The 16536-nt window shown below is 40.6% G+C and overlaps 1 protein-coding gene across 6 annotated transcripts in view; it reads right to left on the reverse strand.

The window, feature by feature from the left end:
- The window catches only part of dlg2 (discs, large homolog 2 (Drosophila)), a 179093-nt gene that overhangs the window by 70732 nt on the left and 91825 nt on the right, over positions 1-16536 (reverse strand). For 2 of the 6 annotated variants that reach the window (XM_078286618.1, XM_071902916.2), the window contains one exon: positions 15800-15964. In XM_078286618.1, coding sequence (XP_078142744.1) covers positions 15800-15964 — 165 coding nt within the window. Of the gene's footprint in view, positions 1-11387; positions 11448-15776; positions 15965-16536 lie in introns of all 6 variants that reach the window. The other 4 variants (XM_078286622.1, XM_078286620.1, XM_078286621.1 and 1 more) reach the window with 3 other exon arrangements.

Raw genomic sequence — 16536 nt, forward strand, 5'->3', positions numbered from 1 at the left:
GGTTGGAATCGCCAGGGACCATACTTGGGTGAACATTATGGCAAGATTGTGATTCTTCATATTTTATGACACTTAGTATTAAGATTTGACTTTTTGATGTATTATCTGGTAAATGGTGGGGTGGTATGCTTTAAAAGCAGCAGGATGGAGAAAAAATGAAATATTGCTGAAACATAACTGCTCACAGAAGCTATAAAATGTAATGACAATAGTTGCTACTATAGTTCACACTGACAATAATGTATTTAATCCTACACAGAAACAGCTGTACCTGCATCCGTACAGGTTATTTTTGACAATAGTGACTCTTTTAATTATTTAAGCATTTTCTTCACTAATTTTTCAGGCTGCTTTACTAATCTCTTCACTAATCTAAATATGTACAGTATTTAACATTATGGTAAAGATAATTTCTGCCATTTTCAAATCTTCAGTACTTGGTGATGCTTACTCAATTGCTAATTTGTTGCCTAAGATAGTATTATTTCTGGGCTTACTCTGACCTCTAGGAATGTCAGAACCAAAATATTCAATGTGTAAAAGCAGGTATGAGAGGGCCAAATGTATGAGTTTAAGTTTGTTTATTTATATAGTTCTTTATCCCAAGCACGTCTCAAAGGACTTTACAGAGAAAGAGCCTAACTAGATCGAACTGATCAACAATCAACCATAGAACAGAATGATGTAAGACAAACACAAGGAAGCAGAACAAAGCACAAGACACACAATAGCAGATTTTAGCAGGACACAGCAAGTCTACCTGTTCTACACAGCCTAACCTACCCGGCCTTGGACCCTCGAAGCATACAAGGAAAAAATGTTCCAGAAAACCTTATAAGGAAAAAAAATAGAAGCCGGGACAAACAGTGACAATAACATGGACAATGACGATGACATCAGAAATCAAATGAGGCAGAGAGAGGCAAAAGTAGCAGAGAGATGGAGCCACGGCCAGCGCTAATATCCACAGAAACAAGGGCAGCACTTGTGATTCAGTCAGGTAGAAACAGCATCAGAGACGGGACTTTGGCCATTACGCCTCCGCCTTTCCCATAACGGCAGTGTGATTCATAATCTCCAAGCTAGTTCGAGTATTAAGGTGCTCTATCCGTGTATCTGAATAAGTGGAAAACCTCATGCTTACGTGGTATAGTTTCTATTATTGTTATTGATATCTATTAGAACACAGGTCATAAAAAGCAAACAGAGGGCAAGAGAAATGTGAAAATAAAATATATTTAATCTCCTCGGAGCAGATTAGACAGTGTACTGGAACAGTTAGCATTCACTGTGCAACAGGTCAACCTGCCCTGCACCCATCATCCACCATCCACTATTCAAACAGAACATTATCCAGTTATGGACATAATGCAAATAGGAAAATCAATCAGATATTTCCATCTGACCCGCTTCACCTCATATGCTGCATCACCCATTCCAGTCAAAATTTGATCAATCAACTAGAAAACTTACAAACAAGTCAGCACCTGGTCTGCACAGCATGCACAGCCACAATCAAGCATCCTCACTAGAATAAAGTACACATAATAAAGTACACAATAGACTACACACACACACACACACACACACACACACACACAGAGTCGAACTTCCAGGGCTGCCTGCTGACCGAGATTGAAATATTGACCGAGCCATTGACCTTGACTTGCAGCCCAGCGCACACTGACAACACACACACACACACACACACACACACACACACACACACACACAGATCAATAACCAACAAATACATAATGTTAATGTACTGGACTGGATTTCAGTAGGCTTGTCTCTTTTTCTGTGTAATCATCCTAAAGTAAGCACATGTATGTTGCTTAATAATTTGCATTTGCATGTAAATACATTTTGGTATCTCATTCATGTCAATGGAAATATGTGGCAATGACAATATGTCAGTTATGAACCTTAATACTTGTGTCTCTGCTGTATCATTTTATAATGATTTCATATTATGTTGATGCAGCCACTGGTGGTTTGTAGTTACCCTTGCGTACAAATTTGCATGCCATTAGCTATCCTTAATATTTAGTTTGCATAATCTGTCTGATGGCATAGGCATCATGAGTGGGTGATATTTGAAGGGGCTGTTGCATGATGTATAGGGTCAAATGGTGCTCAGTGGGGGGGATAATTATGGGGGTAATTATCAGACGCTTCTTGATTGTTACTTCTTTTATCCACAGCCACCCACAACTGTAATCTAACACTAGGAAATGTTGCGATATTTCAGTCTTTTCACATTGTAATCAATAACCTGATATCTTCCTGGAAAGAGAGCTGTAACAACTGTTTTAATCCCACAATCTCTATGAATACCAACTCTATCATGTTTCTACTACATAATATATTCATGTATCGCCAGATGATGACTGCGAATGACTTGGTTATTACTATAATGAGTCTGCCCTCACCCGGTTCTTACCCTGTTCTTCATATGTCAGCGTAAATGCTACCCAGTGAAGTCGGCCTGCCTCTCTGCAGTGTTGGCTAGTTCATATCAGATTTTTCACATTCATAGATGGGAAATATACAGAGCTCGGGAGTGGCTGCTGCAGAAGAAAAAAAGAAATTGAGTGCCACGATATACCACATGATAAAATGGTATTGTATGCGCATGAGATGGACCTTGTGCTCTTGTTTTGATTCATTTGAGTGCACAAAATACATATTGTTTTGTTGTTTTGTTGTTTGTCTTGTGTATCCATAATTTGTTGAATTGAACAGATTGCATTGATTTATATGGTTTAATTCGTCTGATATTTTGTGGAGTAAAGATATATTAAGTCGACTCAGGCTTTGGGTAAGGTATCATGGACAGATGGATATATCTTACTTCAGGCAGAGAACTCAGGGGAAGAGCTATGAAGGCACTGCCTGCTGAGAACGCTCGTGATGCAAGGCGTTAGTGTTAGTATGAAACCACTGACAAGAATATTGAAAGCTGATGGCCTCTATCGTCCTCTATTTGCACACTGGAGAGAAGTTCTAGACTTTATACAGGATTTGTATTTTTATGTCCATTGTGGTTGTCAGTGATTATTTTGAGAACTTGGCCATACATGGGTGTCAAATTAGTACAAATGGACATTAATAGAAAGCTCTGGCATACATCCAATATATCCTATGTGATGTTTTGACCCCTTGGCTACAGTCAGGCCTGCTCCATCTCATGTAAAAGATTTGAGAAACTACAACAGTGCTCTTTAAGTACTAATGGCTCTTTCTATTTAATAGCTTTCCATTTTTCCTTCCTCTGTTTAAGAGCCAGAGAGGCTGACTTTTTTCAAAAGATGTTCTCTTGTGACAATATTAGACAAACTGTTCAATATATGTCTTACTTTTTATTCTCTGAGTGTTGTCACCACCCTTAATTCATGTTCACAGATGGATTTTCCATCAGCGGAAGAGCAAAAACTATTTTAAGGGAAAATGACTAAAGCACACAAAATTGACCTCTTGCAGAAACCCACTAACAGCAAATCAATTTCTGAGGATCCCATATTGTGTCTAAGTGTGGAGACCGAGCACCGAATCTTTCACAGAGATGGCGAGATGGTTCTGTGGGGTTATTTGCAGAGTGTCATTTTGTTCAATCTAGGTGAGATGGTAAGTCATTGCGAACAGACCATCAGTAGAAGAGGTCATCACGCGTTGCGAGACTCTTCCCCTCCTCGTGTTTCCTCCCTTTCTCTCTTTTTTCCCGCTTGTTCTTTTGCTCTCTTGAACGATCCTCACTGATGTGCACTACCACAGAGAGTCACGTACCACACGTATGCATTTACCAAGGCCAGAGTAAATCTGCACTGGAGGAGCCAAAGGACCACGTCAGTTGTGTTTACCACCACCAGCCCATTCTGGATTGAAGTCGCTTTACTACCACTACCTACAACTATCAACTACCACACATTGTCAAGCCAAAGAGGTTCCTTGTTTTCAGAGTATATGGTCTCCTAAATTGTATTCCTGTGTCATTCTTTTCTCCCAAAAAAGAGTTTATTTATTTAGTAAGGAGGCCAAAATAGGGGACACCCAGGAGAGAAAGCTCTGGCAGGATTCAAACACGTGGTTCCAGAGGTGGAAGACCTAATTCGACTATTCGACTATCGACTATCTTTGGGTTCCCCTCCGTCATTCTTTATGTTCAACTAAAAAGCACCATTGACATTGTTTCATAATGCCAGCAGAAGCTCTCTAGGAGATAGGATCATGTAGTATTGGGAAATACTGCAGAGGGTAGAGGGTAGCTTGATAGGGTACAATGAAAAAAGTACTATATCAGGAAGAGAAATGGAATTCTCACACTATGAGAAAAAAAGGAGAATGCCAAAACAAAGATGATTTGTTTGTACATCATCGGTTTGTTCACAGTGGTATAACGGAAATGCTGTTGTTCTCTATATTTCACACTTATTTGATACGGTCTGTGATGCTTTATTGAGTCCAGCTTTCTCTGGACGGAGTGCTGCTCACTGCTGTTTAGGAGACAGTTTATAATTTGCACTTAAGTTTCGATTTGACGCTTCCTGTGGGCGGAGAAGTGTCCATACCAGACACCAGAATTTCATCTGGGAAAATAGGGTGAATCTAAAGCATCCCAATTCGGGGAGGACGCTTTTCTTTGTTGCAGCCCCACTTTGTGATTTAGGCTGATAAAACAGGTTTACTTTTACATGAAAATATTTGCCAAGTGCAGCTTTATATTGTTCTTTGTTGCATCAAAAGCCCTTGTTTGGACGTTCTCCTTCCATTGTGCATGGATTCTCTTCATGATGTATTGCTCATTAATCTGGAATTCAACAGGGAGGTGAGCATTAGGTTTTTGAAAAAGCACAGAGGGACCTCCTTTTTTTACACTGATAATAGACCATGGTGAAGGAGAAAAAAAGGCTTCATCATGGGGAGATATTCAGCACCAGCGCGGTGACAGTGTAATCATAGTGAAAAGGGAATATACAGTAGAGCATCCAAGGTCTACAGAACATCAGAATCTATGGTCTAATAATTCATGATTGTAGGCAATGGTAAGAGATATCAGAATATTGCTACTTGTTAGATTATCAGTCATTTGAGTGGGGGGTTGACCACACTTTATACGCCAATGGCTTATATCTTATATCAGCACAGAACCCATTTAAACAGGCGTGTAATAAAAGGTAAATTGTGAAGCCTCAACTGTGTTACAATAAAGTGTGTTTTTGGTTCCACTCAGCCCCTCTACACACAAAAACTTGGAGACCTCATTTCAGGTCGCCCCTGAGAAGAACTCTAACAGATGTCAGAGACGAGACTGTCAAAGGTCTCTTGAGGCCTTCGCTAGTAATAACATGATCTTTTGGCAAAAAAAAAAATAAAAATCACATTCCCCGCTTCAATGTTTCCCATATTGCACAATAAAAGGCAGTGAGACAACAAGCCTAGGACTGACACATTTTCCAAGAACTGTCTAAATGTGACTGAGGCAGATGGGCACTTTGATAACAGTCTGCCTACGGAAGAAGAGGAGACGTTTTAAAGAATCTCTTTGATTACTGGGAAGTCTAGACAGTTCCTCTGTCCCAATTAAAGAGGCTGGAAAGTGCTGTTTTATCAACCACGCAATGAATATTCATGCATTTGCTATGATGAACGGGATGATCTGTATAACCTTTGATGATAATTTAGCTGGAGTGAAGCTCTTACACCAGCATCTTGCCAATCTCAGCCCTGTTTTGGGTCCATATAGCCCTGCCTCCATGAGCAAGTTTTGACTGGCGAGTCTTCCATTGCCTTGATGGAAAGTGTGATGTTCCTTACTATTGCAACACTATAAATCGAGCTGGTGTATTCGACAGGGCCAAAACTAAACCGTGTTTATAAGACAATTAAACATTTTTTATATAGGATAGGATTTGTAAACCTAACTAGCCATTTGCATAGTTGAAAATGCTTGAAATGCTTGAAAATGCTATTAAAAGCTGAGGACTGAATACTTTATCTACTTGCTACTTGCTACTCTACCACAGTTTGCTGTAATTTGCAACAGTTTATTCAGGATATTTTGACTAATTCTAAGCTGATTCAGATGTACTTTTGCAGGAAAGCCTTTTGGATTGTTGTATCTCCAAACCTAACAAGCCAAACATAAGCAGCAACATTTTCATATAAATAATATATAAATGTCTCTATTGCTGATTGATGTAACACAATAGTGATTCAACCTATAGCAAGTTCCTGAAAGCTGTTATTCATGCTTGTTAAAAGCTAACCTTGCACAGCATTTGGTGTCTAGAGGCCAACAGCCAATCTCCACAGTAAGCACGGCAACTGCATCTTGTTGATGCAACACACATGTTTTTTTTTGTTGTGGTTGAGGGTTTCTTTCCAATGTCTGGACTGCATTATATCCTACGATACACAGCATAGTTGTACATTGGAGCATTACAGACAGTGTCAGTTTTGGAAGGCAGTCAATTCAAATCACATCACGCATCTTTTCCGACCGCACGGTTCTGTTTGTTTGCGGTGTGAATCTGTTGATGTGCTGTGAACTGTTACTTTATTCAGTGAAAATTCAAACCCACACCTTTTTGCGAAGTGACACTGAAGTGACAAGCGAGGGAGAGAGAGATGTCCCACTGTACCTGTCACAGAGAGGTATAAACATGTACGCACCACGCATCGCAGACAGTTATTGCATCTTATCACCTTAAGAGGAGCTTCAGTTGAGAATATTTCACACAAGCTGTCTTCCATATGGTGCTTGCTACTCAATCTTCCAATATCAGTATTCTTTAAATGGTTTGAATTGCGGCCGCGGTCCTTTCTATGTGGAGTTTGCATGTTCTCCCATCATGTGGGTTTTTTTCTGGGTGCTCCACTTTCCTCCCACAGTCCAAAGACATGCAGGTCGGAGACTCTAAATTGCCCTTAGGTGTGGGTGTGAGCGTCAGTATGTTTGTTTATGTGTTGGCCCTGTGACGGACTGGTGATCTTGACCTTGAATAGGAATAAGCAGGTATCAAAATGAGTGAATAAAACTGGTCTGGGCCAGTGGGATAGGTGCATAAATATGCTTTCTTCTGTGTTTGACGATCAACTCAGTCTCTGGGAAAAATAAAAAAGGACCTCTCAAGGTTGAGACTTCAGTCAAATTTCCACAAGCCAAGCAGAAAACAGACGAGCGAGCCGGTCAGCCATCTTGTCATCTACGTTTGGCTCCTTTTTGGATTGAGGCAGATGTAAACAAACATGGCATTCTGCTTAACTGATGTTTAGTTAAGTTACATTATATTGCTTCCTCAGCTTTCATTAGCATATTACACAGGTGAATGCAAAAATCTGAGGACATGAACCAGAAAACAAATATTTTCTCTTATCTTCTTATCAATGAAAATTAAACATTCTCTTCCTAAAGCCAAATTGCCCTTTTTGCCCAAGTATAAGGTGACACTCAAGTACATTCAATTGAATATACTTGTACTTAATCTGTGTAGAAGATGAAAAGGTTCTATAACAGTAACTATAAGTAACTAAAAGGTACTTTCTCTCTGCTAGTAAGATATACAACAAAGCTGTCAAGCATGTTTGCTATTGAAGCTTGCTTGTTGCTTCTTTGTTGTGGTACTTTTATTATGATGGGCCTGGAAAACTGCACGGTGTCAAACAGAGTGGCAATGGGCTCCTGGCCCACATTTAAATCAAGATCTGAATTTGTGCCTGAGGCATGCGGTACAGTTGCAAGGTCTTTTAAATAGATGGAGATGCCAAGATGGAATTAGAAAAAAAAAAAAAGAATTAGTAAGCAGTCCTCCAAACACTGGCCTGCAATCTAGCTTTCCTCATTGACTTTGCTCCAGCATACAGCCTGGAGAAGGCGTTTCAATGTCACAAAAAAGAAATGCATCCATAAAAGAAATAGGGAGATAAAACACTGTATTCCTCGCCTATAAAACTGCCATCTATATATTCTAAGAACTGAAATCCTATGAAACAGCCTTCTGATGGCAGCGGCAGATTCAGAGTGATGGAATTGTTGCAATATCGTCACAACATTTTGTCCTTATAATAATAATCAGTTGTTTTCAAGGACGCCAGTCACCTGTCAATTTGTTTTCCCCTGGCCCAACAAATAGATGTGGTGTCTGTAAGAGTTCGTTTTCACTCTGATAACATTTTCAACTGGGAGGAAATACATTTTTTACTTGCTGTCACTCTCGCAGCAGAATAAAGAAAGGTGCCACACCACCAAATGTATCAAACGTTATGTGAACCATTCCAAAAATAAGATGCTGGTCTGAGTTGGAGTTGAATATTAACTCAGTGAAGTCAATCAAGCTCATCCAGACCTTGCATGGCACTTTACCCTATCTGGTAACAACTGATCAGAGATGCAAATGTAAGAGTAATTTCCCCTTAACGTTTACATTTGTTTGCTGCACTTAGATTAGAATCTACAGTGCAAAATAATGAGCGCATACTGCACACACTTATCAGCCCGTACATTAAATGAGAACGAGCAAAAATGTGCTTGGAGTGTCTAGAAAAAGGAAGTAAATTTATAATGCGTTGTGCTCAAACGGGCTGCCTTGTAGTGAAAGAGGCATGTTAGCCCAATTACACTCGCAAAACAAGGAAAGATATATAAACTGCTGGTTGTTATTAATATAATTGCTAACGTGTCCCTCAAGCCCTCAAAAAGTGGATATGATCATCAAATCAAAGTCAGACAATTTGTCAGTAGTGGGTTCTTAGAGCAGTGGAAGCTGAAAAGACTTGGCCGCAGTCACTATCCACAGTCTATTTTCACAAAATGCCATAATCAAGTGCATTTATGCGGGGCATGACTGAAAATGATTCTCTTATCCTCACTGTTACTCTGATGAGGCGCGGCTGGGCGGCAGTGCTGTTATCCAAGTCCCCGCCAGCCCACGGTGGCTTGAGAAGCCAATCGGAAAGCTCTGGCGAGGCAATCAAGGCCTCCTATTGTGTGGATGGGAAGTGAGAGCAGGAATTATGACAACAGGGAGTGGATCGGAAGAAGTGATCTCTTCCCGTGGGATAAGAAAGCCCATTCTTTGTTGATCCGACCTCTGCTACCCCCTCGCCGATCATCAACCGGTGACTGCTACCGCCGCCATCATTAAACCGCTATTTATTACGCACAAAGTTCACCCTTCCTGATTGACAGAAAAGTAATTGCCACCCAAAAAAACCCCCCAAAAATTCATGCGTTTTTACAAGCTGATATTACGACAGAAAGAGGCTGGCAATCGATAAACAACGCAGCAGTTGGAATCAATAACGTCTTCCCTGACTCAGACTCAATCTGTGGTGCTTGATTTGGCCAGTGAGGGAGGGGGCACGCTTCCTCTAGCCATACACCAACCATAATTCTTGCCTCCCCGTTGCCTTCACAATTACAGTGGCTGTATTAAAGCAATTTTTCATTCAAAGTCCCAAGGCTGAGGGGAAACAAATAGGCCGAGCACCAATTCTTAGTCCTGGGCCTATTCACGAGCCGCGCACGCCTCTGCCTTTCCCACACTCGCATTAAGGATCGACTCGGGTCTGCCGCTGTGCCACGAGGGAGCCGACCCACCAGGAAATTACATCCGGAGAAAGTCGATAGTTATTTAATCAGACGTATAGGTGTGAGGATGGTGAGGACGAAACAGCAGTGTTTGGGTGAGCGGTGGGAGACGGCCGGCACTTCAGGTCAAGAGTTTGTCCACTGGGCAAGAGCCAGGACACGATCACCACAGTTGAGTTTTACACATTGGCATTTTTCTTACCTCTCCAATCGCCCACACACCCACCCTCCCACCCACCCAAATGCCCGAATGCACTGTAAAGTTTTCCTGTAATGTACCAGTAAAATTGAACAGTAAAGCTCAGTAAAAGTCTCATGCAATATGTCACAAGGTTTTGCAGGTTGTACACATTTTGCAACAATGTCATAACTCCCAGACTGAACCACATGAAAGCACCCAGGCCACTGGGCCAAGTTGATAAAGTATGACCTATAAACGCAGATTCCCCTGTTGTGAAAAATTCTCTCTTTCTTCCTTGCAGATGTAAACATTTAGGCCCAATTGTCATGTAAGAGCCAATTCTGATTGTAGAGTCAATTTCACAACATATTTGCATTGATAGATGGTGCCTATTGCAATCTACTTCTTGCACTCTTTGACCTTATGCACATGCAAGACATCACATTAAAGACAAATGAGTCAAATCATCAAATGTGCACAGTTCAGTGCAAGCTGCAAAGTCAAATCAAGTGACTCGCTGTGATTGGCTATATTACCTTTCTTTCAATACACAAAAAGTGAATTACGTCTTGCTTTCTAAGAGTGCCGATTCTTATAGCTCTTAACTAAAAATGCAGGTACAGCCTTGTGGAATGTTTCAACTCATCTTAGTTTGAATTTCACCGATGACAGGGCAATTATTAGCATTTATTACCTAGCACTGATTATTAAACAGGTGATTTCCTTCCTTTATTAAGCAGAGCTAGTGCATACCTATTAGGAGTCATAAAAACAATTATTGATGGGGTTCACTTTACATTAGGTGCTAAGAACTGACAGCCAGTGACTGACCTTGAGATTTCTTGAGATAAAGGCACCGAATTTATTATGTAGAGCCTACGCTCCTTTAAAAATTGAGCATATTTTCTTGCTTAATTGATACCATTTGCACACGACGCACCTAAACCGTCAGTGCAGATTAATTAAAGATGACACTCCTGAAAAGACATTCCATCAGAAATTATAAAGACAGAGCACACCTAATGGAGCATGCCGTTTATAACACAGTGCTTTGGACATTACATAAAGCCTTCTGAATATTATAGCAAAAAAGGCAAATACAAACCATTAATTTCCATTATGATGAAAGTGTAAGTAAAATCAGATAGGGGGCAGTTTGAGTCCCAAGCACATGGCCTAGGTACAGTAAAACCTTCAACAATCTTCAACAGATAGCAGTAGATCTTCAACATATAGCAGTAGATAATTGATAAGAAAGACACTAATAACACCATATCACAGTGGCGATCACAACACCATAGCAAGCACATGGGATGCCTTGGCAAGCAGATGGGTCACAAACACACATGGGATTCTCTTAACAATGTGTGGACATGACAAAAAAAAGGGCAAGAAACATCTACAAAGAATGATTGCTTCGTCAGGCAATGGGTTGAAGAAGTATGCAACATGAAAACAAACTCCATGCATCACCGAGGGGACATCAATCATTTGGGTGCGAGGACCCAAAAAGCAAAGGGGAGGTTTAAAACTATAGAAAAATCAGAAGGGGGGGGGGGGGCTTTAACATATCCCCCCAAAGGTAAAACAAAAAGAAAAGAAAACAAAACTTGCCATGTAGTTTGCTGTGGTCACACCCGGGTATGCAAGATCAAAACGGGTAACCAGTGCAGGCTGCAGGTAAGAAATGAAAGACAAGATCACTAGCCAGTATATTTGGGGGAAAGGGAGGGAGAGAGAGAGAGAGACAGAGGGAGAGAGAGAGAGAGGGGAGGGGAGGGAAATCGTGAGCCTAATGCATAAGGATAAAAAAGCATTAGTAATGGTTACCCAGTCATACGTTGTGAGTGCGATGGAGAGGGAAACAGGTGCCCAGCGAGCAGTTACAAGAGCAGGGAGGAGAAGGGAAACATGTTCAAAGTAGGCTTGAGGTTGGATGAGGATGAGAGGGAGAGTGGACCAGTCTGGCTTCCTGCATTATTTTGCTGAATGAGGAAGAGCCTCTGATAAGTTCCCATGGGTAAACACTCCCTCCACAGACCGACTGCTTCTTGTGCAAAGAGAGACTCATGACTGTCACACTTCTCTTTTGCTCCGATACCCAAACTCATTTCCAAAAGAAAAAAGTGACAGCCATCGATTGAAGTCTACATGATGTAATTCAGATACTACCTTGCGTGCATTTGATTTTCTAGGTTTTAGAGGTGTTCACAGCCAGTCAACAAACCAATACCAAAACCATCCCCCCTAGCACTGACAGTTGTCGTTACTGCATTACTCTTCTGTCACAATCAACACCCATGCAGGTGCAGAGGCAGCATATCTTTCCCTACCTGCTAATTTCCCTTTTTCTCAGTGGGACCTGAAGTGATAGCCAGTTTCCTCAAAGACACCACAGCGGAACATAACGCACACAAAGGTGTGAAAACTTTTAATTCTGTTTAAGGGTTCTGTTTCCGTGACGCACAACACTGCTGTGTTTTACATTTAAAGGATAAGGCCGGTGTTTTTTAATGCATTGCTTACCGTCAACAAATCCTATGAAAATAACAAAATCAACAATGCATTTGCTCTACTCCCGTTACTTTCTGACTTCCCACGTACCGTTTTTAGCCGTCAACCTGGAAGTCATTGGCTCCAATTGTAAGCTAAAAACCTTGAAATACAGCTCAACAACAAAGACATAGTTTCAATTTTAAAAATCGCTAACTGTTACCATGACTGTTGTAGTTATTACCAAATCAAATTCAAATGGGAACAAATTCTTCATTACGCCGGGGACTATTTTCGGTGCTACAGAACTACTTTCCTGAGATCGCAAACGTGTTTACAGCCGGCTTATTAAGTTGTTTGAGGAAAAAGTCAGCTGGCCCGGTGCATCGTGATGATGAAATATGTTGCCCAGAGCAACGACATGGCTCTGTGATGTGTTTTTAATCGTTTTTTTAATACAATGGAGTTCTATGGCTGCTGGGACATGGCTGCATTGGGCATCGGCTACATGGACGAGACTTGTTGGCAAAACAAAATCATTGCTGATATTGTTATTTTCATAGGATTTGTTGACGGTAAGCAATGCATTAAAAAACACCAGCCTTATCCTTTAAGTTGGTATGTGTAGCATTTTGACATGAATAAATCACTACCACATTAATCTTGACATTAGTTACTGTAAACAAGTCAGACCATCACCAGAAGATTGGCAGCCTCTACTGGCCTCTACACTACATTTTACATTGTGTGCCAATGGGTCAGATTTGACGGAAAATCTGCCTGATTGCTTTATGGCACAAAGGAGATTGCTTTATAGCACAAAAGAGGAAGAGGAATTGTTAGCCAATCATTTATAATTAAGCAATAGGCCACAAGAAGGCAGGGCTTACAGTGATTTTAGAACTGCTAACAGCTGTTGTTAGGCACAATGTGGCTTATTGCTTTTATACACCGGCAACACGGCATTGTACTAAAAACACAATGCAAAAGTTCAAGAAACCTTTCATTGCTTGCCATGAAGAAATGTAGTTCTTGAATAGCAGCTAAACAGTTGGTGGTTACTAAGCAACACATAAGTAGTGGTATGAGTGGTGATTTTAGTGCAACAGTAACAGTAAACAGTTCAGTTTATCCTGATCCTTGTTATCACCACTATAGTCAAATCATAATTTTCTCACAAATGTTGGAGCGAGAAATGTTGAGTGAGAAAATTGCTAAATGTTAACCATGATTTTAAAATATTCCCCCCTTTTAAAAATCCAATCCCACTGTCCCCAGCCCCCACCGTGATCTTACCCTGCCTGGTCACAGGAGAGAGTTAACAAAAGAAGTAAAAGTTATCAGAGGATACAAGTAAGAGTAAAATAAAAATTAAGTAAAATAAAGGATACATGGATTGACATCAGTGAAAATAGAGGCCTAGGTTAACTGTAATAGGAAATATATAGTTCCTGACATTTTATGGCACAGGAAATCTTTCCACTATGTGTGAATGTTTTTACTCTTAGCAGTGGAGAGTTCACCCATAACTACATCCCGAAATGATGTCAGCCATTCCTGGAAGTCAGTGTGTGTCCAATCACATCTGATCGATAGCACTGTTTCTGCTATTCATGTATCCACTTGGCAGCCATGTCAAAGCTCTTCAAGGTTAAAGCCACAGCATGACTTCATTTTAGATCACAGGTAATGGCTCGGTCTTGGAACTGATTTTGCAGATGAGTGGTGGCCACAGAAAGAATTCAAGTCAAAATAAAGTTGTAATCGAATATCAAATGAACTTGGAGAGTCAATTACACCAGAAGTTGGGAATAAAATACTATTGAAACCTTCTGTTTAACTGTGGTGGGCATTTAAGTCAACATATTTCAAGGCAGGATTGTTTAGTGGCAGAAGTAGCATACCACATCCTGTCCGCAACCCACAACAAAGGTTTCATTTTCTTTACATTTTGTATTTTGTATTTGAATTTGAATTTCTCCAAAGCTTTTCTTTCCTTCAATTTTCTGCTCACTCCCCCTCTGACAGGGCTGATTAGGATATTCCCAAACATCTTTAAAACAGGTCTACAGAAAAAGCAAAAAGGGCCTTTTTTCAGAACCTTCCCTAAACTCAGTACTAAATGACTGCATTGGCAAAAAAGTGGAAAACTGCATATGCTAAAATAATCAGATTTATAAAGCTTGCTCACATCGGTGGCACTACATGTTTCTAGTTATACTGTAAATAACAGTCATCTTGATACTGAAATCAGTCTGAAAGTAAATGAGGCTCAGGAATGTTAAATGCTTATTTCTGTGCTTTGTGGTCCAAAAAACAAGGTAACAAATTTGCAGACACTTCATTCTCCCTTCACTAAATCACAACAAATGGTTTGCCTAGGTCTGCCAAACTTTGCCTCAGATGAACTGCAGCTACAGTAGAACTCCTCTTCATTTCCAACATTGCCCCCTACTGGCTCAACCTTTGACTAGAAACCCTGCTCTTCAGCACAATAGTTTCGCACAGCACAGGGAGGTGTTAGAAACGCAAGAGTAATATTGGCTGTATTTGGAATATATGGGGATGGGCACATGGAATTCCCTGACCTTATTAAATAACTGTCAGTGTAATCTCATCTCATGCATTAAAGCACATTGTATTATTTGATCTGTGACCCTGGTTACTTTACAACATTCTGAGAATCAATTCCAAGTAATGTGTCCTATCAAGAATTTATTTTCCAACCTAGATAGACTCTACATGGAGACCTGCTTAGCTGTGGGCAGAGGTAGGGCACTGAGCTATTAGAGGCTTATTGGAGACCAAGTCAGGAAACACACTGAATCAAGACAATGGCGGAGGGAAAATGTGTGCAAGGAATGAGAGAGAGGGAGAGAGAGAGAGGGAGAGAAATACGTTTTTCTATCGTTTCTTATTCTTCAGTGATACAAAAAGCACAAACTGACAGGCATGATGGTGTCACCCATCATGCTTTTCCGGATCAGTGCAACACAGGAGAGCGAAGCAGGACGAAATGGGGGCGATTCAGAATTGAAGCTTATTCTACTCTTCTCTCTGAATAGAAGCAATGACTAGAATGCAAAATGTAAATTCATAGTACAGATTTCTGTGATTATCATCACTCATGCCACAAAACGTTATGGGTGGCTTCTTATGCTACTACTTTCTGATTAGTATTTGCTTGATATCTGCTCACCAAAACACAGAAATAAGTATCACAACTTGTCCTGTTTACTATAATGATATTAAAGAGCGGGAAAAAGACATTTTGCCAGGCTAGGCTACACGAATACAAAAAGAGAAAAAATGCCCACTATATATAAAAAACTGCTGATCGGTATTTACTGCAGAGTCTGTGCACATATCCGAGCTAAAAGACAAAAGAGAAGGAGGAGAGAGAGACGGAGAGGAGGCCATGTTGGCAGTCATTCATGGTGTTGAGTTGGGATGAAGGTCGGAGGGTCGTGGTTTCTATGCCAGGTGAGAAAAAACACACTCGGGGGCGACAGGAGAGAGGCCGGGATGCTGACCTTGAGAGGGGAGATGTGGGAGTGGGACACGTAGCCGTGCACATTCTCGATCTCCGACAGGTTCTTCTCGGACACGTGCACGAGCTCGGGGGCGCGCACCTCGTTGGTGAGCCGCGGGAAGCCCTGGTCGAGCGGCGGCGAGTCCTCCTCCTGGTAGTGGTACTGCTTCAGCGAGCGGAGAGAGAGAGAGGCGGAGGTGGACAAAGAGAAGAGGGGAAAAATTGAGGAAGGACAGAGGAGGGAGGAACAAAGAAAAGTCAATAACAGAATGAAAGACATAAATGCAAAGATAATCATATGAGCTCCATCATGTAGGCTACTCTGTGTTTCCGTTCTCATGGCAACATCAGGATGCACTAAGAACATTCAATATTGATATATTGTGATAAACTGGCAAGAAATATAGCATATGTTCATATTGAATATCATGTTTTTTTTGTTTTCTTGGTGCAACTTTTAAACTTAAAAATTCTGAAAGAATCAGTTACGTAAATTCAACTACAATGTTTATAAAATGCTCCCTTATGAAAAAAAATTATAGCAATCCTAAAATTTTAGATGGAGACTATATAAATATCACAACAAATCAATACAGGATTATCACAGGAAGGTTATAGCATGGGAGATAAAAAATACCATAAGGAATATTATTGTGAGTTTTCCTTAGGGTTTTTCTGCAGTTGTTCTGTTATTATTGTTGTTCAGTGGCAAAATGTAAACAAGCCCATGTTTTACAC

Source organism: Centroberyx gerrardi, chromosome 11, assembly GCF_048128805.1.
Source record: "Centroberyx gerrardi isolate f3 chromosome 11, fCenGer3.hap1.cur.20231027, whole genome shotgun sequence".
Taxonomy (NCBI): domain Eukaryota; kingdom Metazoa; phylum Chordata; class Actinopteri; order Beryciformes; family Berycidae; genus Centroberyx; species Centroberyx gerrardi.